This window comes from Ictalurus punctatus, chromosome 23 (genome assembly GCF_001660625.3).
Source record: "Ictalurus punctatus breed USDA103 chromosome 23, Coco_2.0, whole genome shotgun sequence".
Classification (NCBI taxonomy): domain Eukaryota; kingdom Metazoa; phylum Chordata; class Actinopteri; order Siluriformes; family Ictaluridae; genus Ictalurus; species Ictalurus punctatus.
The window spans coordinates 17040498-17065244 of NC_030438.2; the positions used below are offsets into that span (position 1 = coordinate 17040498).

At 41.2% G+C, this 24747-nt stretch overlaps 1 protein-coding gene across 1 annotated transcript in view; it reads right to left on the bottom strand.

Moving 5' to 3' along the window:
• The window catches only part of iglon5 (IgLON family member 5), a 148143-nt gene that overhangs the window by 12254 nt on the left and 111142 nt on the right, over window positions 1–24747 (bottom strand). Inside the window, exons 2-5 of the mRNA XM_017453739.3 lie at window positions 14426–14507; window positions 10933–11165; window positions 9391–9510; window positions 407–538 (exon numbers count right to left, since the gene is read on the bottom strand). Coding sequence (XP_017309228.1) covers window positions 407–538; window positions 9391–9510; window positions 10933–11165; window positions 14426–14507 — 567 coding nt within the window. The remainder of the gene's footprint in view (window positions 1–406; window positions 539–9390; window positions 9511–10932; window positions 11166–14425; window positions 14508–24747) is intronic.

Genomic DNA, 24747 nt, shown 5'->3' on the forward strand with positions numbered 1-24747 from the left:
TCCAGGCAAGCATAAGATGGGACTGGGCAGCACATTGGAGCTTTGACTTGCCTGGTGGGCTGGCTAATGAATTGATGCTTTGTTCCTCCCGGGAAAGACCGATAACCAATGACAGACCAACCTTCCCACCGGTTTGGACAAAATCCATTGCTATTTCAATGAGTTAAAGAGATGTGTGTGTGTGTGGTTTTTTTACTGTTAAAATAGAGATTGCACTGCTTGCTCTGATGTGTATATAGATCAGTTTTTGTGTTTTGTCTGTTTGAGTGACATATTTAGGCTGAATCTTAATTTTAGCATCAAAGTTGACATAATAATTTGAAAGGGCCTCGTGCAGTGATAAACAGGGTTCCTTATTGCTCCAAATAGCTTGTGTGTGTGTGTATGTGTGTGTCACCAGACTCACAATTCACTGTGACCTTGACGCGGTGTGTATCCGGCGGCGCCACGCCATTGTTCGTGATGCACACAAACTCTTCAGCTTGATGTCGTTTGATCTCTGTGATGTCCAGAAACTCTCCCTCATATGTGCGTCCAGCTGCAAGCCAACACAAACGTGACAGACAAAGGGGTCAAATGTCACAACCGAACCACCCAGTAGGATGCTAAGGGAACATTTGAGCCTAATGCGTTCCTGTTGCTAATAATAAATTAGCACACTCCCAATGAGATCGCGCTAATTAGCGGCTGCTGACTCTCAATCACTGTTAGCGTGTTTGATCAAATGGGTTTATTTAAACTCAATAGGCCTAATTGATGGTTTATTTAGCTGCGCGATCGAAATGTTTGGACTGTGGCCGGCATGAAACATTGCCAAAATGAATAATGTTCAGTAGACGTAGTGTCATTTAGCTCAGAAATGAGCTACGGCACTTCGCTAACGAGGCTGGATGGTGAGTTGACTTTATTATGGGTATTTGACAGAGTGGATGGATATAAAAGGGCGTAGCAAATTTTAAGGAGGAGAAAGAAGCAGGGTAGTTGCGCTGTAATGGACCGTATTGCTCTTGAGTATTGTCGGGAATTTGGATGCTTTTAATTCAGAGTAGGCGAGTGGAAAGTTGTAATGAGAAATATTCAGTCTCTTGGGGCTATCTTGTTTGAATGATTGTTTCACAAGCCAAATTCTTCTCCCAATCTGGGTATAAATTATACGGAAATCTCAGTTCTGAACTTAGAGGGGCAAGATGATCTCTTGCTTCTTTGTTTAAGAGCCATTTTTGCACAACAACTTCATCTTCCTGCTAAATAATCTCATCAAGATGCCCCAGGGAGTTAAGTTTTCCAACAGTGGCTTCCCTGATTAAAATTTCTTGCGTGCCACTTAACCTTGCCTTATGCTACACTCACGGCAGGATTCTTAGTCTTGATTTTTTATTTTCAACATCCAATATTCTGTATATGTATGACCGCTGTTTGATCTGAGCACAGATATACTGTAATTATTTGTAATTGTGTACTTTTTATCCTTTTTTTTTTTTTGCTTCCTCACTTTCCTTACATGGTCCATACTTACTGTTCTTGTTACTTATTGCCATGACGGTTAAATAGTCGGATTTGTCGCTTGTTAAACGAGCAAAACTTTATATCTCTTTAAAAGTGTTTAGACTTTTTAGATTACTCGCGATTGTGGTGGTGGTGGTGGTGGGGGGGTGGGGGGGGTGAGTCATGATTGAGAGATTTTAACTCAAAAGTGCAAGAAATAAAGTCAGAAGTGTGAGATTTTAAATCAAAATGGCGAGAAAAAGGGCAGAATTGTGAGATTTAAACTAGTCATTGTGAGAAAGAAAAAAAAAAAAGTCCGGATTTTGAGATATAAAGTCAGGATAATTTTTTTTCCCATGATGGAAACGCGCTCCTATATGGGCCAGGTTTCTAAATGAACATGAACAAATTGCTGCAAGCAATCACTGGGGTCCAAGCACTGCGTTACCTTTCGAAACAATCAATTTAACTACCTCTAAATGATCTAGGGTATAAAAGTTTCCTCAAATCAGTCAGATTCATGAAATCTAGCTACGAAATTCCTACACAGAACCTCTGTTTACGATATACATGGGTTTCCTTGTGTCTTTGAGATGAATTTTGAAGTATACTTTATATACCTGCTGCATTTCTTTCCATGCCTAGTTTCCCAAAATTCTCAGGTTAAAATCATCTCGAACAGTAGACAGAGTGTTCAGTGTAAGGTTCGGTCTATCAGGAAGCAATGCATTTTGTCCTCAGATGCTTTTAGGAGGCTCAGCCATGAGGTGTGTTTTTCAAATCCTCTTTACGAAGTCTTGTCAGTCTTTTGTGTTGTGTAAGTCCTGAACTGTGATGTCCCAATTTGTATTTAATTCAATTCAATTCAATTTTATTTGTATAGCGCTTTTTACAATAGACATTGTCTCAAAGCAGCTTTACAGAAATATAAACACGGTATACAGATATTAAAGGTGTGAATTTATCCCGACTGAGCAAGCCACTGAGTGGCGACGGTGGCAAGGAAAAACTCCCTAAGATGTTTTAAGAGGAAGAAACCTTGAGAGGAACCCGACTCAGAAGGGAACCCGTCCTCATCTGGGTAACAACAGATATTGTGAAAAAGTTCATTATGGATTTATATGAAGTCTGTATGGCGTTAGGAGCAGCCGTAGTCCCAGCAGTCTGGAATTAAAGAAGATTTGAGCTCCATCCAGAGGCAGAAAGGATCTGGATCTCTAGTATCTCCATAAATTCGTGTGGGGCTCGGCGAAAGGAGAGAGGGAGAAAGTAGAACAGAATCTAGTCAGGGTAGGCTTGAGTAAACAAATACGTTTTAAGCTTAGACTTAATTCATTCATTAATAATAATAATAATAATACTTATGATTATTTTGCTATTGCTTGCCCAACTACTCTTTGTCTTGCCCCATCATCTACACTGTCAGTGCCAATACTGTGCTTCACCATTGCCTGATTAATGACTTGGAATTTGGATTGTGTCGTAATAAACTATACACATAGAGCCTCACTTTTCTCCCAAGTCTGGTTTGTTACATCGTATTTACGTACAAACAACTTGACCTGTTATTTTGTTGCTGTTTCTTAAGGGAATTTGCATCAGATCTCAATTGGATTCCCATGGGCTCATCTAACCAACTTCATCTGAGCTAATAAAGTACTGGATCACCTTTACGATGGCAACAGGAAATTAACCAGTGGGAAATTAAGACGGGAAGTCAATAAGGGCCTGTTAAAACATGCTAATGAGGAGCTTTGCTAATGTGATATATGATTAGCGTGGACAATAATTAGCCCTGGAATAGTCTCTGTAGAAAAATTAAAACAGTGACTATACTGTATACGTAGCTTTAGGTTTGAGGCGTGAATTACATCGATGTCTTTTATACGGTTGCACTGCGTTTAAAACGAGTTGTAGTATAGTTTAATTGTTTCTTTCCGCCCCTGTTATATTCATCCTTAAATTTAACATGGTCCATGATTTATTTTGTGATACTAATGGGAAATTTCTTTCATCGACACATTGGTTTATTTTCACTTTTTACTTTTCCTACATTACCCACAATGCCATATGGCTTGCTGATAGTGGTTTACTGGGATTAATCCCTTGCTTCCTCTCTCTCTAAAGACAGCAATGCGGCAGCACTTTAATCCTACATTCTTTTCAGCTCTCTCACCTTCTCATATGTACACTCCGCTCAAACAGATCAGCCTCTAAAGCTTCGACTTTCATGCTAATACCGCCGTCAACATCATAAAGATCTTCATCCCATAGTTCGCTAAAGAGCCGAGTCTCTGCTGTAACTCAGAGCAGCTTTGTCGTACAGCTGTGTTGCATTCTGGGACTTTGAGTCCTATGTTTGCTGTCTTCACTACTTCTGCGCTGGATTTCTCATGAATATGGAGTTGAATACTGAACGTCACTGGAAAATGTTTTTTTTTTTTTTTCTTTTTTAATCTTTTTTGTTCTTTTGTTTTTAAGGCGCTAAAAGCAAAACCTGACCTTCATCCTACAGGTTTGAGGAATTCTGGAAAAGATCTGTTTGTACATCTATCCTTACGAATTCCTAACACGACAGTAAACCGTCCATCTAATCACCGCCACTATCGGTCCCTCAAGCAAACGCCGCAATTTTGCGATTCTTCAAAATTACCGCGGATTTTCCGCAGATTTGCTCCGAGACGCGTCACGTGACGTTATCACGATGCACATTCGATAAAAAACCCCTCTTTGAATGCATCAAATACGAGTACAACGAACATCACTGAGAAAGACCGTGCAGTTGCGATTTCCCCAATTCAAATAGTTTTCTGTAAAAAAAAAAAAAAGCGCCGATTTTGAAAAAAGCCGCAGAAAAATCGAGCATTTTTGGCCGCAAGACCCACACACACCGAAAAAACCGAAACAGACTATACGAAATCTCATCTAGATCGCGCTACGATAATGCTAATTTCACATAAAAGTATTCACTCTCGAGTAAGCTCGCTCTGCCGTCATTAAGTCCAGAAATATATTTCTCCTCATCAGTATGCTAACTTTTACACTTCAGCAAAGTGTCGTTTCCACTCCCGAGTTTCCTTATTCGCAAACGGAAAATTTGCATAAAAACAAGAGAGACGGAAAGCACGCTAACGAGAGAGAGGGAGAAATCTCTCCGAGGGTGTTTTGATGAAAAAATTCCGAGTCATTCAGCCGTCTGATTTATTAAACTATCTGTCTCCGCATGACGTCCGCGTTCTCGTTTTGTGCCGCTGAACGCTCAAGGTGCGCTACATGTCAGAAGAAAAGCGGCATTAACTACAAAAGCCACTCGGGATTTGATTTCATTCCTACCTGCCGTTCGACAAGCTCGCCCACAGTCCACTGCAGGACGACTAAAGACTTAATACATAAAGCCACGCGAGCATTTCCTTGTCACAGATTTGCGTGCCTGTTAATTGAAGATTAAGCCAGAGGATTATTAGAACGGCCATCGAGCCGGAGCCGATTATTTCGCAGTTGCTGTTGTTTACCCTGACGAGCATGCGCGATCGCAGCTACGACACTATTCACTTATTCTCTTAAGTTATTAAATATCTCTCCGTCTCTTTTGCCACTTTGTCTACTCCGGCATCCCTTTCAAACTCAGACGCGAGACTGCTGGCGAAAAGAAAAAAAAAAAAAAAAAATGACATATCAGATCCAGATGATGGGTTTTTTTTTTTTTTTTTGAGGTAAGTAAGTAGACTACGGCCGTCTTCACGTGAGCGCCAATTTGTTATTCCCTCAGTGGTGAGAAGACAGAAGACGTGAAGGGAAAAGATGAAACGCGAAAAGAGGAACCCGACGCCTGTTAAGTAGACCACATTTTCTTCATTTTCTTTTCGATTTTCTCACAGCCGTGACACATGCTGCGTTTTTTTTCTTTTTTAAACCAGACCTGAGTGCCTGGTAAAATGGAATCCAACACTTGAAGACCTCTCTGACAGAACAGCAATTCTGACTGAAATCAGCTAAGGTCACGTTAATGGCCAGATTTGCGTTCTCACACACACACAGAGCTGGAAAAAGTACACCCAGGCGTCTTTCTCAGCTTGCGTTGTTTTGCCGACAATGTTTAGCCGGTAAATATTTTCTATCTGCTCTGCCTCACGTCAGGTGACATGAGTAGAGTGTAAAAGAGACAGATGTGCAAGGTTCATGGATCAAAGATCTTTCATATCTACGGAAGCATCTCCAGCTGCCTTTGCTATGAGAACTGTGATGGACAGGGCTGATCTTTTATACGACACATGATGCTTATCTCTGACAAGCGTACGTCTGTTTGGGTGGACATGTTCGTGTCACGTGCGTGCACATGTGTGCGTGTGTGTGGTGTTAGCTCTGGAAGCTTAGAAGTGTCTTTAGGCTATTGGTAAACGATAGAGCGTTTCATGGCTTCCTCATGGAGGAGGTGGGAAAAACTATCAGAAGCTGGATTTGAGGGGTCGGGACGAGATTGGATGATTGACAGATGTCAAGCTGTGCTGTTTGATGTCCGAATTTCCTTCTTTATCACCTCAGCAGTCTGGGTTGCTGAGAAATACCAACAAATTCTATTCTATTCTCCATGCCCTCCCTCCTTCCATGTTCTTCCAGTTCTTTTAACCCTCCTCCAGAAGGTGAGGTGGGTGTATTAAAACTGCTGAGTGTGTCGGTTTGTAAGGAGCCTGCAGCAAACTGGAGCAAACTCGGAGACTCTGCAGTGGAAAAGCTCAACTAGCTCACCTACTGGCCACCCCGCACTGAGCCACAACAATTAGCCTTGTTTAAAGAGGGGGGAAAAAAAAAGAATTTGTGCACAGCCAAGATCGCCTTCGGTTTCCCTTAGAACTAACATTTGTAAGCTGCTTTGGATGTAAATATAAATGTAAAAATAGCTAGCTGTTAGCTAAGTGTGCTAGAAATGAAGCTGTATAATGTGGAGTCAGCATAAACATGACATATAGTGGAGCAGCTGGTCGTGACATTGAATGAACAGACATATATATGTATATATATAATGTATGTATATATGTATGTATATGAATTTGTATATATGTATGGAATGTATATGTAGGAATGAACTACTAATCCCAAATTATTGTTAAGTCACGTTTGGGGTTTTTTCAGCAAATCTAAACAGGATGTACAAGGTAAAGTTAGTGAAAATTTCGAAATGATCTGCTACATGCCAGTGTGTCCAACCACAGCTGGAAGAACTTTAAACAGTCTGTGGATATAATTACTGCATGCCGTTTCTGTCAGTTCCTCAAACCAGAATTTATTTGTGGCAGCAATCAAGTCAAACTTTGTTGTCGGTAACTCCGACAGCGTGCTTTCAGTTGATGGACGCCCCGTTTATACTGTCGATGAGTCGCAGAAATATTCGAGACAACTATATCATATATATCATTTATTTAATATATAAAATCGCTTTATTCACAAGTGTCATGTTTGTGATTTTTTTTTTTTTTTTTTCCGTTACATAGAATATTTAGATCAAGCAATGTCCAGAGATATGTGCAGGTGTATAGACTAGCGTTTCATTTTCCGGTGAAATTTATATTTAACTGTAGATCGAAAAATAAAAGGATGCTTGGTAACATTATTTTACGACGACGATTTGTTTTAGAAAAGGAATGCGGTTTGTTTAATTGGGCAACCCAGGAAGTAAAATGCATATGCTCACTTACTAGCTTGAGTAGCTTTGGATTCGCATCCAAAATGTTCTGGGCGATTAATAAGCGATTATCGTCTTTAAGTAATCTTGTCATGTTCTGGCTCATCACGTTGAAGGCGACGAGCGGAAGCATAAAACTTGGAGAGTCGTCTAAATTCTCTCCGCGTCAAGATATTTGTACGTATTTGCAGGCTGTGACGTCGCAAAAATGGAGGCAAAAACATTTTACTCGAAGAGAAGTGCTGCTGAGAGGTGATAATAGTTGGGGGGGATCTACGCGTCAATACGTAGCTGGCGAAAAATTAGAAGTTCTTTGCGCCTGAACCCAATCCTACAGAAGCCCTAAGTGGTCATGTATTATTATTTTCTTTTCTTTGCCTTTATCCTTCCCGCAGCGAGTGTCAAACCATTCTACCTGATATGTTCAGAGACCGTGGCTCTAATACAAAGTGCCACCGTGAAGCGCCATTACAAGACAATGCACAGATCTTCTGAGCAAACATCACAGCAGTCTGAGGTGAGGGCACGTAAAATAAACGAACTCAAAACCTAGCACGATCGGTCCATCAGCGTCCTCTCCCACGCGTTCACTGCCCAACAGGCACTTGCGGTCTTGTTTTGCTTGAAATGAGAACATTTGTGACAGGCTTACATTCATTCATGATTAGACATCATTATAATTGTATTATAATTATCTGACCTCGTGTTTAACGTGTCTGCATTGAAAACGTGCAATAAATATTGTTGAAATGTTACTGAAACGTAGTAAGAACGACACATGCCCCCAAATCACAGTGCACGTTATCATTGGTAATGGGCTCCTGCTGAGATCTTTCCTTGATCTTGAGGAAGTTATGTTCAAAGATCCCATGGATGCTGGTGCTGCCATCCTTATGGAGCTCTGCAAATAGAGTCTCTGGGTTTTCTGTCCGTCTTGTGTTTTTGTAAACTTTTTGTGCAGTTTCATTTGAAATATCTTTCGGGTAGGTCAGTGGAATGGGTTTGTGTGGGCCTAGGGTTACGGGCCATTTGAACCTGTACTTTCACACCTTCCTTTTCACACCTCCAACATGTAGGTCAGCCGGTCAGGTGGAGCTGACCAGTACTAGAAACAGCACCGTTTGGTCGGTAAAAGAATATATGCTATATACATGTCCAGGCAGAACTACTGCATCTGCTAGCAAGCAGTGTTTATTCAAATGAAACATGACTGCCCCCTACTGGTCTCGTATCTCCAGTGCCCACAGCATGCGCGTGATTCCGTGTGAAATCGAAGGATCCCGTTTCTTCCGACGTGCATTTTTAATAGCCAGATCTGTAAGTGTGTGAATTTTGGTGAAAATATCCCATTCCATTCAAAGAGTTACAGCCATTTAAGTTAAAGTTCAAATATCAATCAGAAATTCAACATTGTTTTTTCATAGTTCTTGATAATGGCACTCCAGAGAATCTTTATGCACTGGTTTGGTTCCAATTGGATGAAGGACGAGTTCGCAACAAATCCAACATGGTGGAAACTTTTTCATGGCGGAAATGAAATCAGACTTTACTGTACAAGGTATCTGAGTCTAATCTAATCGCAAAACTGGCGTGACCCATATGTCTCTGTTGAGCTTTGGATGAAGATTTGCGTTCAATTTTTCTTTAATGTGATTCAAGATAAAAAAAAAAAATCTCTATAAACATAATCTAACTATCAGCATGTTGGGGCTTATCATCTCCCTTATGAATTTTTAATGCCGCGTACCACTAACCCCCTTCCTCCATGCACTCGTCAATCATGTTTGTACGTCTAAGCGTGTGTAAACGCAGTCTCTCGAGACTGGCATCACAACCGAAGTAGTCCTGCTTACGATTTCCTGGCAGTTGCTTCCAGAGTATGAACTTTCAAAATGAATAATGAATGAGTGCAGACTGTTTTCAAACAGGTTGGCTGACAGTAATATTTACCGCCAAAAAAAAAATAATAAAATAATCGCTAAACAGTTTTAATAGGTGCTCCATCATGGCTGCCCATAACGAATATGATTTATATCGATGCGGATGGAAGTTATAAATAGGGCCTTAATGACAAACACGATTATTAGTGTTACGGTGATCGTGGTGACAGCGACGGCAGGCGCAATAACAGATGCTGATGATTATGGTTCTGGTTACGGCTGTAATTACGCATGATGTGATTGTGAGATGGCCGTGAAATCTGGGCTTCGAGTGATGCGGCTCACATTTTAAGTCCTTCCAGGTGATGGAGGGCTCGGGCCGGCCGATCGCCAGGCAGAAGAGGTTCACGTCATCGCCCTCGTTGACCGATTTATCCTGAGAGATGTTGACTATCCTCGCTGGCACTGTGAAAACAAAACAGTTCATTAAAAGACTCGAACGGAGCAAATTGTAACTCTTCATTCACAATGTGGATGCTGTAATTGTTTTGATTGAAACCCCCCCTGACCCCAACGAGCTGAATATTGTCAGTCAAGCACCACTTAGATGCCTTTGTTTTCCTTCTTTCTTTCCAAAATTGATGGCCACAAGCTGTTGTCTTGCGTCAAATCCATTGTCGTGAAAGTCCATGCATAATGGTAGGCCAATAACAAGATGACCCTTGAATTTAAATGGCTCATCATGGATTCTTTTAATGAAGACAGCCAAGCTATTCATCCTGCAAAGCATTATGTAGCAGAAGAACGATTTCTTTTTCTTTTGCCAGGCCAGACCCAAGCCGCTTTTAAAGATGAAGCAGAAATTGGACCTGCTGCAGGCTTTCTGCTGGAGCACTGACTTGAGGGTGTAATTATTTTTTTCTCTGATATCATATGAAGACTTAAAATTGAGGGCACCGCAGTATCAAACAAACATGGTGCAGAAAGAGCTGTTCTGAGGTGCATCTTGCTGGCTAAAGTCGCTTAGCATTATCGGAAAGAAAAAATCCCCACAATCTCTTCGCTGCATTGTGTTTTTGTTCCAGGGGCAATTTTTCATTTCCCTAAGTGGGCGTCTTGCGTTACGGCGAAACACAATGCAGAAAATAGGATCTGCATAAACGACTGCCATGTAAGGGTGGGTGGGTGGGGGTGGGGGGGTGGGGGGGTTGGGGTTGGGAGTGAGGTGGGGGTTAAGGGTTTGTCATCCATCACCAGAGCGGTGAAAAATCATGTGACACATCATCAATATGAGCTCAGCTCCTGTATGTGCGCATGACTAAAGCAGAAACTCTATTCGAATCCTTACAGACGGCTTCAGTACAATAGCGTACAGTGTCTGTACCGTCATAATAATGATTAGTGTGGAATCATTTGAGGAAGTGCTTAGATTAGATTAGATTAGTGGATTAGAGTGATGTTTACACACAGTTGTGGCATAGGTTCTCAACTCAGTTCATCTGAACCAAAATGATAAAAATGTCTTTAAAAGAATCGTGTGGGAGTCTGGAATCTATCCCGGGGAACTCGGGGCACAACATGGGGGGACACTCTGGATGGGGTGCCAACCTATTGCAGTTCACTACAGACAATCTGGAAATGCCAAACAGCCTACAACAGATGTCTTTGGACTGCGGGAGGAAACCGGAGTACCTGGAGGAAACCCAGAAGCACGAGGAGAACATGCAAACTCCACGCACACGGGGTGGAGGCGGGATTTGAATCCCCGACACTGGAGGTGCGAGGCAAATGTGCTGACCTGTGGCTAAGCCAATGTGCCCCCCTGCATAAATATTCCAAATAAATGAATGAATGAATGAATGAATGAATGAACGAATAAAGCCTGACCTTGGACAATGAGATAGACGTGTGCAGTGCGTGGCTTGGTTCGTGCCTGAAAGCTGCACGTGTACGGACCCTCATCGGCCACGGCCACCCGCTCGATCTGGATGGAGAAATCGCTGTCGTTGTTGTTGGCCATTGACACCCGCGGGTCCAGAGACCACTTCTCATCCCCCGTGAACAGGATGTTGGAGCGATTCAGCCAGGCCTTGTGGGTCACTTCCTCGTCGATCTTACACCTGTGAGAAGATGAATGCGTGAAAATGTGTCGTGACTGGTTATTCTTTGTAAATGTCTCGTATATATATCCATCTTGTATCCACTGATAATTTAACGTTATCTTATATTTTTAATATTTATTAAGATTGACAGGATAAACAACCTAGCCAGGGTACCCTATCCTGCTCACTGTTTTCCGATCTTCTCACTCCTCGAGCTCCATCTTGAACTTCCGCTCTGATTACCGACTACACCAGTCTCTGGGTATTGGTCTTGTTAGACCCAATTTCAAGCTGTGTTTCTTCTACTTTCTTTTTTCTAGGTTCCTACTCTCCTATTTTCACTCTCCTATTTTCAAGTCCTTATTCATACATGTTTCTAGTATTTTCTAGTCTCTAGTATTTTGACTGCTGGTAGATTTGCCTAGGCTTACAATGTCCGGACCCCATTACAAATTCAAGAAAAGGTCAAAATAAAGAAACTCTCTTGACCCTGGATCTGATTAGTCAGGGGCGGATGAGGGCAGGGAGTCTGGATTAGGCCCTTGTATTGATTTTTTTTTTTTTTTTACCCATAACAGTAAATTAGAACACCGTAACAGAGTGGTAGGTTTGGCTTCATTTGTCCCCTTAGAGCAAAGGGTCAGTCCAAGTCAATACAAATCAATATATTATTGTAGTGTGTTTGTAGGAAAGTAATCAATGATGTTGTGGTGTGAGGCAGCCTGAAACAAAGCCGTTACTCTTCCCGGTCTGAAGTTGATAATTTTATTGTTTTATACCAAATTCACATCGTGTGTTTATTTTTTATCCACTTATAGTTACATTTAATGCTGCACAACATCCATGAAACAAAAAAAAAAAACTATTTTTTTTTTCCTTTTTTTTTTTTTCTTCTCTCTTGAAGGTAACAGGAGACCCAAAACTCATCTTGTCATGTGACCTAGAAACGGAAAGTATGACAGTCTCCGCTTACTGACTGCTACAAAGCGCTGTCACTGGAGACTCCTTCCATAAATAGTAAATAAACATCTCCTTAAAGAAAACTTCACCATACCAACAATCATACCACATGTTTTTCTTTGTTAAATAACAACGCTATGTATTTATTATTAAACAGAGACTATGAGGAGCATCGACGATACAAGGTCACAATAAAAGTACAAATTAATTACTGTCATATTTTTAAGGATACTTTGACTAGCTTAGTTACATAATATTATCATATGCACGATAGAAATATAGCAAATATATGCAGATTTTTGTACAAACATGGAGCATAAACTAAATGCGATCCCTGACCAGTACTAGGTGACTTCAAGGACAAAGTCTGGCATCTATTTGTATTTATAATGATGATGAGTCTTTATTGATCACATATACATTCATTATTTTCTTCGCATACCCCAAGATGTCAGGAAGCTGGGGTAAGGCATCAGGGTGCAGGGTCAGGCATGATACAGCACCCTGTGAGCAGAGAGGGTTAAGGGCCCAACTGTGGCAGCTTGGCAGTGCTGGGGCTTGAACCCCCGACCTTCCGACCAGTAACCCAGCGCCACCACTGCACCACTTAACCACCAAGCCACCACTGCCCCATGAATAGACACTATTACACTTTTTAATGAGCAAAATGTCATAAAATTGCACACCTACCCTAAATTAGGACCTGCATGGAGCATGAAGTCATCTCGTGTAAATTTCGTCAGCAGACGCTAACACTTCCACTCGTGGGGCCTTACAGAAACTTCATTTCGGTTTTGTTGATGCATGTGTGATGAGCCTTGTGACTCGGTGATAATCACACATAATCGGCTGCTGCCAAAGCAGCCTTATTTTGGCAGCAGTGCGATTGCGTTGTGCCACGAGATGTCAGTGCCGAGTTCCGGTGTGGCACGTTTCGGGGCTGAGAACCTCCAGAGATCCCAGTGTCCCACTTCATGTGTCGACTTTGACTTTCACTCGACAGACGATGGTATGAAATCAACCCTCACTCGTGCTCCGCGTGTGTGGAATACTAAAGAGAACGCTTGTGAGGGGTTTTGTGAACGCCGAGCAGCGGGACTCACAAAAGAGCCCTGTTCTTCAGAGCTACAGTGTTGTCTGACAGACAGTACAGGATTTCAATTGTCAAATGATGACTTCAAGTCGAGTCATGTTGCGATGTGACAAACAGTAAACTATACAGTGTGCAACTGTACAATAGCAGATTGCATTTGTGTTACGATCCTAAAGTGTAACTATTAAGTGTGTCTGATACGATTATCCTCGACACAATAGTTGAGTATTTCCCTTTTTTGTAATAGTCAAATGCAGTGCACTCACAAAGTCCCACCATTTGCAGATACTGAATACCCATAATGCTCTAAAGTTTTAGAGTGTAGTCGATAGGGCATCATTTTGGATGTAAGGGTAGTATTACCCCTTTTTTTTCCAAAACTAAGTACAAACTTACGTTTACATTTAGGTTTATTCGTTTAGCGGACGCTTTTATCCAGCGCGACTCACAAATGAGGAAATACAAGCAAAAGCGATATATCAAGCGGAGAACAATACAAGTAGTGCGACCGTACAAGATTTATAATTGAGTTCGGGAGAAGCAAAGTGCGCAGAGTCGAGGTGTAAGAGCTTGAGTAAGTTTGTTATTTATTTATTTTTTTAGGGGTTGGTTAGGTGCTCACGGAAGAGGTGGGTGTTTAGCTGTTTTTTGAAGATGGTGAGAGATTCTGCGGCCTGGATTGAGGTTGGACGTTCATTCTACCACTGAGGGGCGGTTAGGGTGAAGGTTCTGGAAAGGGACCTTGAGCCACGCTGAGTAGGCACTACTAAGCGTCGGTCGTTAACCGATCGCCGATTGCGTGAGGGAACGTAAGCCTTCAGGAGAGAGTTGAGGTAGGGGGCGCTGTTCCAGACAAGGTCTTGTACGTGAGATTCAAGGTCTTGAATTTGATACAGGTGGCTACAGGAAGCTAGTGGAGGGAGATGAAGAGGGGTGTGACATGGGTCCTTTTGGGCTGGTTGAAGACGAAGCGTGATGCTGCGTTCTGAGTCAACTTGGTATTAAAGGGTTCTAACCAATCACATTGCTGGAAAAACAGAATTCTGATGCTTTTATTTAGAATTTCTCTCTTGCACTTTTTCTTGCCCTTAGGTTATTAAAGGAGGCGTGACGCTAGTGTCTATGAGAACTATAAAGAGATGAGTCAGTAATTGTAAATGTAAATGTATATGTGAGAGTACAAGCATCAGTGTGTGTGTGTGTGTGTGTGGAGATAGAGGATCACCTCAGAATGACGTTCTGCCCTTCCAGCACTGTAAGGTTGTCAGGGAAATAACTGAACTCCACCGCGTGGACGTTGCTGGGTCCTGCCGAGAGAAACGAGAAAGACAGGAAGAAGGTGTTTAACATAATTCTGTTATTCAAGCACGACACAGCTACCACAATGCCATCAAGTCAATTTTCTTGGAAGTTTACTCAGTTATTTCTGAGGACAGAGTAATGAGTACACAAGCATGGGAGTGTGCGCCAACCCTCCATGTATTTGAATAATGATTGGGCGTACGGGCCAGCCGTGCGCCCGCCAAAGAGGTCCGATAATGAGCCGTGGGAAGAGGATTCACACAGGGGCGGCAGAGCGTGAAATGAAGGGACAGGCCTGGTCGCACGGGGGATGCAATATCACACACACACACATCCGCAAGTGCGGTCACACTCACAAAGTCACAGCATACAAATAACATATTGTCGCATTGGACAGACATGAGGTCAGATACAATTACTGAGACACATACAGCTGCACACACACACACACACACACCAAGCCCACTCTGAACTTGTGCTAGATAACCTAGGACGATAATCAAGCAAACCAATCTTCGGGTAATACTTTCACGGTAACTCTGTTTCGTGTCAGGACGCATCACTCCACCCTGTCATTGATTATTTTCTGATAAATGCACACCCCAATAACCCAGCACATGATGCTGAATAAACATAGCCGCTAGCTGCATAATTCAGATCACGTAGCTAACTTACTGCACGTTATTTCATTATACACTCGTTTTATTTGCCTTAAAGGTTCCCTTCCTTGAGTTCTATCATTCGGGACACTAAGCCCAGGTTAGTGGCAGTGTGACCTCAGTTCTCCGCCATCTTTAATATCTTCCAGTCAATATTTGCCGGTTTCTGCCTTCGAGGTTTAATATGCGCTGTCTTATGAAGAAAGAAGTTTAAGAGGCTTGAGGAGATTTGATGTGTTTTAGTGCAGAAGGCACCAAAGCGACAGTTCGTCAAGAGAACGAGGCGAAGAATTTCCCGAGCAGCTCTGCGTCCGATGACCGGCTGCTCGGATGTTTTCTTTTTCTTTTTTTTTTTTTTAAATTAGCGCATGGAAGGGAGACGGCAAATAGCCCGAGTCTAATGAAAAGGAAAAGCGATGCGAGACAGTGTCACGTCTAAATAGAGTAAAGCAATGACATAAATACGGACGGAGCGTTTATTCACTTTCAGTACATCGTAAAAGAGGATTTTTTTTTTTTTTTTTTACACTTTACATTCATTTATTTGGCAGGTTATTTTGTCCCAAGACAGGTTGAATCTAATCCAAACAAAAAGCTGAGCAGTTAAGGGCTAAGACTCTTGCTCAGAGCTCAAGGGCCAGGATTTGAACTTGCAACCTTCTGTGCACTAGAGTGGAACATTAACTCTCTCCCACTCTCTCGATCTCTCTTTTTTTTCTCTTGCTCTCTTCTCTCCCTGTCTGAAAGTCTCCAGCTGAAAGGTCTAATCACATTAGCGACGGCAGCTAATACAGTGCCAGTGACTGCGGCAATGTGCCTGTGTCTGTGAGAGCAATAGACGGGTGCTTGATGTACTAAGTGTGTGTGTGTGTGTGTGTGTGTGTTTATTGCAGCAGCAGCTACTTTCTCTCGCCCATGTGGAACAACAGCAGTTCATCGACGTAGCGTATTGAGGTTAATTCAATTCAGTGCTTCCCCTTGCACACTCATACACTCACGAATGCTGGGAAACCTGGGGAATACACACACACACAGCCATTAAATAGATGATGTGTGCATAAGCTAAAGCCCCAAAACAACATTGGGAAAGCTGCAAATGGAAAGACTGGGAAGGGGATAGGGGGTGGTATTCCCTATTCCCTACTCAATTCCCATTTTCACAACTCAATTGGCACCTCTGATTTTAATACACGCTCCAGTCTCCTTTCACTGTCTGGATTAACGCAGCATCTTTAGTTAGGACATCACCGTATACAGGGTACATTTCCGCATGCCTAGGATTTAATCCAGAATGGTGCACATAAGCAAGCAAATATGCATATCTTATTAAGTGTAAATACTTTTAAGCAGCGTATTAACGTGGCGATAACGGTACACACGCTGGATAAACGTTGAGTGACATTCGAAATGTCATCCTTATCCTCTATGGGCCATATACTATGTAAGAAGTGAAGACTTAATACATTATAATTATGGACATCAATATCTCAGTCATAACTGCAGATTCGTTTTCCTCAGACACTTCTACTCAAGAAAGATTAGACAAGTTCAGAGGCTTGAACTACACACTCAATGGCGCACCCAAGAAGATTGACTTAAGCATGTGCGTAACCTGAGTCTGAATACCCCTAACTTTCGGACTTAAGTCACCAGCTCTGAATATTATGTTGTATTAACAAGCATGACTTGGCATTGGTCAGGAAATACATTACTATGCATTGATGGTTTGTTGTAACCGGGTCAATTAGAGTCCTTTGCATTGTTTATTCTGTATACTCAACATGAGCATACTGTTTAAAGGTGCAGTCAACAATTTCAACAGAAGTTCCCTGAAGCTAGCTTGTGCAAGAGGCAGACCTTCTTTTTTTTTTTTTTGAGTTGACAAGCAACATGATTGACAGATGAGTAGAGATGCTTCCTTTTCCTGAATGGCTGGGTGTTGGTGTGCAGTATAAAGGATTGGAACTCAGTGAAAGTTGGTTGTATATGGAGTAAAGATAGGGACAGGGCAGCTGAGTTTATAAAGGAAGCTGCATTACAAGATCTACCGCCTCACATCCTGCTGTCAGACGCAGCCCTGAGCTGCTAAGGATCACAGACAGGGTGTGAAAACACCTGGGAGCCTCACGGCGCACAGCCGCCACCCTTCAGCATTAATAATACACCAAGAGTCTGTGAGTGAGAAACAGAGATGTGAGTGTGAGGGAGCGAGAGGTGAGCAGGGAGTGACGAGTAACGAATGGGTAATGTAGTGAGAAATAGTGTCTATGTGTGTGTGTGCGAGAGAGAGAGAGAGAGAGAGATGAGATAGCAGGACAGAGGAGCAAAAAGGAATGGAGGGAATGCACAGAGTCGCAAGAAGAGGGAGGCGTGGGTGGGCGAAATTCTAGAGACACTTTATGACTGTACACCAGCTTCAGCAAAATTGATATAACCTTGCGGTTTTGTGCTGGCTGCTATCGCAATGGGCTGGAGGATTCAATCAGCAGCACCCGGAGAGAGAAGCAGCTCTCATGTACAATCTGTCGCTTTTTTAACTTTCTTTCCAAACTACACCACGCTCTCTCTCTCTCTCTCTCTAGACAATTCCCAACATTCCATAGCTCTGGCACACATTTAGCTCTGAAAAAAAAGTCGCTTCTATTTCCTAAGTACAAGACGAGATGAAAACATGACCAATGAGAAAACAGAGAAGACATAGTCTAAGATCGGCAGGTACTGCATAGGAAATACCACAGAAATCCGATCTATACGGCTCCCAGTGCTATATTCCCCCAGCTCTAGTTTCATCAATAAGATACTATTGCTTGTTAAACCATCGCTAGAGTCTTAGGGTTACCAAAGGTCAAAGGTGATTTAATAATACATTTTATATATGTATTTCAAATGATTGAATTGATTTAAAGCTAATTCAGTAAACATATTTTTTCAGTAAAAATTATATAATGAGTAAATAGCATATTCTTCATATAATATACAGTACATTACACTGTATTAACACGTCGTTCATATTGTTTTATATATACTCAGGGTGGGAAGTCAGAAAGACACACCCCCCCCCCCCCCCCGCCCCCCCAAAAAAAGAATGGATTACAATAATTGGCCAAATTTCAGGGCAAGCTATTATTTATTACCTTAAAATGTAGTACCATATGAATGTCTGTTTACTGTTATCATGCCAGGTGAAACAAGCTTACAAGTTAGCACTAAGCTCACACGATTTGTTTTTAGCTCAGAGATGTTGTAGTTAGACACGCTCATTCAGCTGACAAACACAAACACGGTGCTATGTTAGAATTTCACTCAGCCAGAACATTTAACAATAGACTGAAATGACTAATGAAACACAAGAATCTAGAGGGATGTTTAAGGTAAGTTCATATTTATTGCCTTATTTAGCTAGCTAGCTTCTGTGAGGCCAGGCTAACATTGTTTATAAAGTTGTGGTTAGCTCATATATTTTCCCTCAAAGGTGTTGGCGTTACTGTGAGAAATATTTACACTGAAGATGTAATACACACATAAAACACATACTAAAAAAAAAAAAGACCTAAAAAAGAAGAATGAAAGAAGAAGAAACTTTAGAGGGACGTTTAAGGTAAGTTAATACTTATTACCTCATTTAATCGGGTTATTCCTATGTTCCCAGGGTCCAAAGTTGGACATGTTGGACATTTCGGTAGTGAGATGTCAGTCACAGCCGGGCTTGGGGAGTAACGGAAAACATGTAACGGCGTCATTTAATCAGGATACGAAAAACTGGTAGCTGTAATCCGTTACAATTACATCAAAAAACAAAGTAATCAGATTACAGGTACATTTTGTAAAAAATAAATAAATAAAAAAACGGGAATACTATCAGGATTACAATTTTTTTCATTTAAAGTAATCTTTTGATATAGCACAATAGAGACAGCTGCTTGATTATAGTTCTGGTTCTCTCTTGCCAGTCGTGGCTCACATCAGCAACCTCCTGGTTGTTAAATCTGGTAAAAATGAACACAAATTGTTCTCTGAAATGCTCTTGTTACTGTGACCATACGTCCTCTTTTTCCCGGACACGTCCTCTTTTTTGGACCTTAAAAAAGTGAATTTCTAAATGTGAGAAAACGTCCGGGATTCGGCTTTAGTTTCATTATGACGTGCTTATGGTCTAATACTGTATCACGTGTACGCATATTTGCATCGCTTTAACCAGTCTGTGTAATTCCCGCCTTCTCGAACACCAATCGGTCGATTATAAAAGGCTTGCAGCGACTATTGGTCAAATTCCTGCATGTCAACCGTTAACCCACTCTCAGCGAACGTGCGAAGGCGAAGCGCTGGTGTGTACGCCGTCAAACAGTCGCTTGACAATAGCAGCAAACGACAGCTGTCCTGAGTCGAAACAATGCCCATGTCCATATAAGGGCATTGTTTAAATTTCATGTTATCACATTGCTTCATATTACATGGTCATTCAAATGTGTAAATGATGGCAGAAGGAACAGAACCAGAATATGGTCACCCTAGCATTTGTGATGTAATGTGACCCGCATCAGGGAGGGTGATCTTTTATTTATTTCTTTTATTAAACCAAATCCAAACATTGAACATGTTTTAAGCTTTAAATAAAAGTATTTTTTTTCAGATCATATTGCTTTTCTCTTGACTTTATTTACATATGTCACCTTGAAGTAATCCAAAAAGAATCAGATTGCATTACTTTCATATGATGATACTTGGATTACGTTACTGATTCATTTAGAACTGTAACGGAATACATTTTTAAAGTAACCCTCCCAACCCTGGTATAAAAATAAAGTGTTCAAAATGAACTTAATTAAAATAAATGCAAATAAAAAAAAATAATAATAATAAAACACTAGCATATTTGGAGGCAAAAACAAACTGGATTGAATTAGATACATAAGTCATGAGAGTTAGATTCAAAAACATACTATGCTAGTTTTCACCTAAGGAAGCTATGACCTGTTGTGATTCCATGACTCCAACCATTTCTTTAGTCCCCTCAATTCTAGGTCTATTATGTTGAGAGCCGTACGGCAGTGCTGGGGAACAGAAAACCCCTTTGACGAGTTCCCACTACAACCCATGTCATATTAAGCGAATACAAAGCTGGGAAAATGTTTTTCAGATTCCCATTAGGTGCTATATAGAGCTGAGGAACATAGGACCTTTTATCATGTGTTCATTATGTGCCGCATAAATCTGGGGAACATAGGACCCTTTATCATGTGTTCATTATGTTCCATAGAAATCTCGGGAACATAGATACGCTCCCCATTTAACCAGTTAGCCACCTTGAGGCTTGGCTAACATTTGTTAATAAACCTACAAGGTCATGGATAGCTCATATATTTGAGTTTACCTCCGAGTTATTGGAGTTACTGTGAAAAATATTTACACTGAAAATATACACAGCTGACAAACAAACACAGTGCTAAGTTAAAATATCACAGCCAAATATTTAAGAAAAAGATCTTAAAAAAAAAAAAAAAAAAAAGCAGAATAGGGTACAAAAATCCAGAAAGACATGATGAATTCTGAGGTAAATGAATGTTTATTGTGTTGTTTAACTAGTTACTGATAGCTTACCACTTTAAAGTTCGTTAATAAGCTTGGAAATTAGCGGTTAGCTCATATATTTTTCTTTGACCTCAGACGTATTTAAAGTACACAAGCTCATTCAGCTGACAAACACAGTGTTTGCTATGTGAGAACTTCACTCAGCCAGAACATTTCGGAAAAGACCCGAAATGACTAGTGAAATACCAAAAGTTTATATTTATTACCTCATGTAGCTAGCGAGCTACTGTGAGGTCAGGCTAACATTGTTTGTAAGCTTAGTAGTTAGCTCATGTTTTTGATTTTACCTCAGAGTACCGTGTACTTGTTTAACTAGCTACAGATAGCTTACAACTTTGTGAATGAGTTTGGAAGTTAGCTAATAGCTACATAGGATGTTACCTCAGGGATGTTGTAGCTTGGCTAACCATCATACAACCCTACTACTGTATGTAGACACTTTGTTAAGATGGAAATGAAAAACAAAAGAAAAGAATGACAAAAAACCTGAAGAATGTCATGGAAATTAATACATATATATAGATATATACATACATACATATATATATATATATATATATATATATATATATATATATATATATATATATATATATATATATATATATATATATATTTGCCATGTTCAGGAAGCTAGAGAGGTAACATACACTTACGAGGTTAGCTGATTATTTGTTATTACCTCAGAGATACATTTACTGTGAGCTAAAGATTTATGCTAGCTTGACATTCTCTCATTAAGCTGACACACACATCGTGGTGTGTCGGCACTTCTTTTGGAACAGCTTTACAGCACAATAACTAATTAGCCTAAAAATGAGAGCATTTTAATTTGATTGATGGCTCGTTGGATGAAATGATAATGCTAGTTCTGGGTCACATATTTCATATTTAAGGAGGAAAGAACTGGTATTTGGTATTTATCACTTCGTGTTTATTAGTAGGACTGTAACTTCAGAATCTCAGAGCGATGTCGAGGTGCGTTTAATCGTACCGATAATCAGTTATATAATATTTAAGGAGCGAAACATGATGGGGTGTGTCGTTTGAGGAAAACAATGAGAGACGTGGAGGTGTGATGCAGCCCGACGTCGTTATTTTTCCACAGCAGCTCATCTTGAAGCGTTTTCAGCAATTTGTCAGTGATTACATTCCTTCGTTAATTAGGTTTCATCATTTAATGATGAATGAATGTTCTACTCAGGAAGTGGCTGCCTAGTTTGGCATTTCTGAAGTCCGTCTCATTCAAGGGCAGTATAAGGTCAGCTGTCGTCTAAGGGTGCTTACAGCGTCCTTGTGAAAGAAGACAATCTCATGATTGTGTTCACCAGACAAGAGTTCCTTTAAGATTGAGGGTAAAAATGTCACTCTGACTGAGTGATAATGCTTCAGTAATGTAGGCATTTTTAAAACCCTATATAGTGATAGGGATCATAAACGGTGATAAAATATTAGGCGTTTATTGTGATGTGAAAATGTAATATCTGCATATGCCTAGTCTCTAACCTCTCCTTCACCCTGCGCTCGGATCTGTCCGGTTACACGGTCTTGAAACACATGTTCAGCTCAGCTCAAGTCGTACGATTCCCCCAACACCCGCAGGACATTCATTTAAACATGATTTGTATCCTTTTGACTTTTACACACTCTGCTGTGTAATCGCCCTCGCTTCCAGCTCAGAGTCATTAAGCGGAGCGAGTCGGAGTCAGACCAGAGAAACCTCACCGTCTTTGTACCGTACATCTACTTGTTGCCCTTGACGAACAAATAAAGACGAGGAAGGCAGCGAGCAGAGACAGGCAAAGAATAAGCCGCTTATGAGTGGTGTCAGAGCGAAGGGGGGAGAGAAGAGAAAAAAAAAAAAACCCCCATAGATTCAGAAAAGCATGACGCAAAGAAGAAAGCAAAGGAGGGAAGGAGGGAGGGCGGATCAGAATGCAGCAGTAGAGATGTGGAACGAGGGATGACCGAAGAGAGAGGAAGGATGGTGCGGGAGAAAGAGGAGGGGGATACAGGGTGCACACACATACGCACACATGATTAACAGTGGCACACTGCAGACCATTAAATATTTACGGAGGCGCTTTCCTCCGCCACCTCGGTGATGAAGACGGGCGGCCCGAGGATTATCAGATGGTAGAAGCCCGAGGCGCAAGAGGATTAAACATTAACTGGCAGACAGATCCCGTTTCTTTGGCGTCTGATCCCATTAACACTGGCCAGGCCGCATTGACCCCCCCATCTCTCGCACACACACACACACACACTCTTCTCCACCCACAGAGCATCTCGACTCAGCTCTCTCTCTGTGACGACACTGAATGATGGAGAAGGGAAGGGTGTCCTCTGGACGCCGCTTGCTCCTGGCACAAGACCGATCACTACACACTCACACACACACACACACACAGGGTGTGGACAGGGTGCCAAGTCATCACAAAGCACAATCACACGCCCATTCACACACTACAGACATTTTGGATACAGCCATCTGCTTACAGCGCTTGTCTTTGGACAGGTCGAGGAAACTGGAGTACCCGGAGGAAACCCCTTGAGCACGCACGAGGAGGACATGCAGACTCCACGCACACAGGGTAGAGGTGCGATTCCAGCCCCAACCTCTGAGGTGCGAGGCAAATGTGCTAACCGCTAAGCCACCATGCCCCCTATTAACGAAGTACGTTTAATATTTAAAGATGTACAATCAATTTTGACATCATTTTGATCAACCAAGAAATGTTTAACCTTTAATTCAAAGAGCCGAATGTCACTAACATCCAGAGGTGACAAAATAGTGTCCATAAATACACTCCGACGTCTTCAGAGATCTTCGTAAACCAAGCAAATTTGTCTTAAAGCAGGTCTCGTACAATGATGTATAATGACAGCTGGGGGGGCAAGAGTCTTGTCATCCAGTTGTAATACAGTAAAACATAATGATCACACCGTACACGCCCGCTAAAAAGGGCACTCCGAGGGCAAAAGGTCAGCGGCTCAGCCCGACGGCTATCTGTGACACAATTTCACTTAGAATAAAGACCGTAGAGGTTAAGTAGAGATCACAACGAGTAGCGCTTAACCATAATTCATGATTAATTGAACCTACTCCATGCTGCATGTTTTATGTAATAAGTCATTTCGATGTACATAATGCATTATTTTCGCTCTATATCAAAGCTCATGCAGCATAGCAAAGTACGTTATAATCTTTGCATCAGCGTGATATCTTTCACCTGCTCTTATACACACATTATAATACAATACATTAGAACCTAAGCTAAACGGTCACGTTTAAAGGTTAGCACCGTTATGCGCAAAACCAGTCGCCATAGCAACCAGAAAGCTTTAAACTGGAGCTGGTTGAATTCTTTATCATACCAACAATAATGTATACAAATTTCCATAGAGTGGATTTTTGGCTAGAGTCTTCCTTTCAGATTATGTGTTTATATATATTTTTTTCTGGGCCAGAAAATAATTGCTTTTATTCATTTAAAAGGCAGATGTATTATTTTTATAGAGTGGGGTTATTTTGTGTAGTGGGGAGGGAAGGGTAAAGAAAAGGCTTGTCTTTTTTTTTTCTTTCTCGCCCTAAGTGCGATTGATCATTCAATTTGTAATTCAGAATGACAAACTGCTTCTTTAACGATGAATCATTGAAAAGATTCTTTCTACGCCAACCAGGGCGACATGCCGTTATAAATACGTGCACATTTGTTAATCCATTTTTGAACACATTTTAATCGTATAGCCTGTCTGGAGACGTTATTTCCGACCTTTGATCAGTGTTGGATAACGACTCATGCCAGATGAGACTTGGCTGCGAGACGTAACGCGCAAATAAACGACAGTTTCAAACAACATCAAACTGTGACTTGTTATTTTAAGGAAATCTCTCCAGCGAACGATTTATCAGTAGCTGTGAACGTGATAAAAAATAATAATAAAAAAAAAAACTACCTCCTTTCCTGTAACTAGATGGAAATGTTGCTCTTTG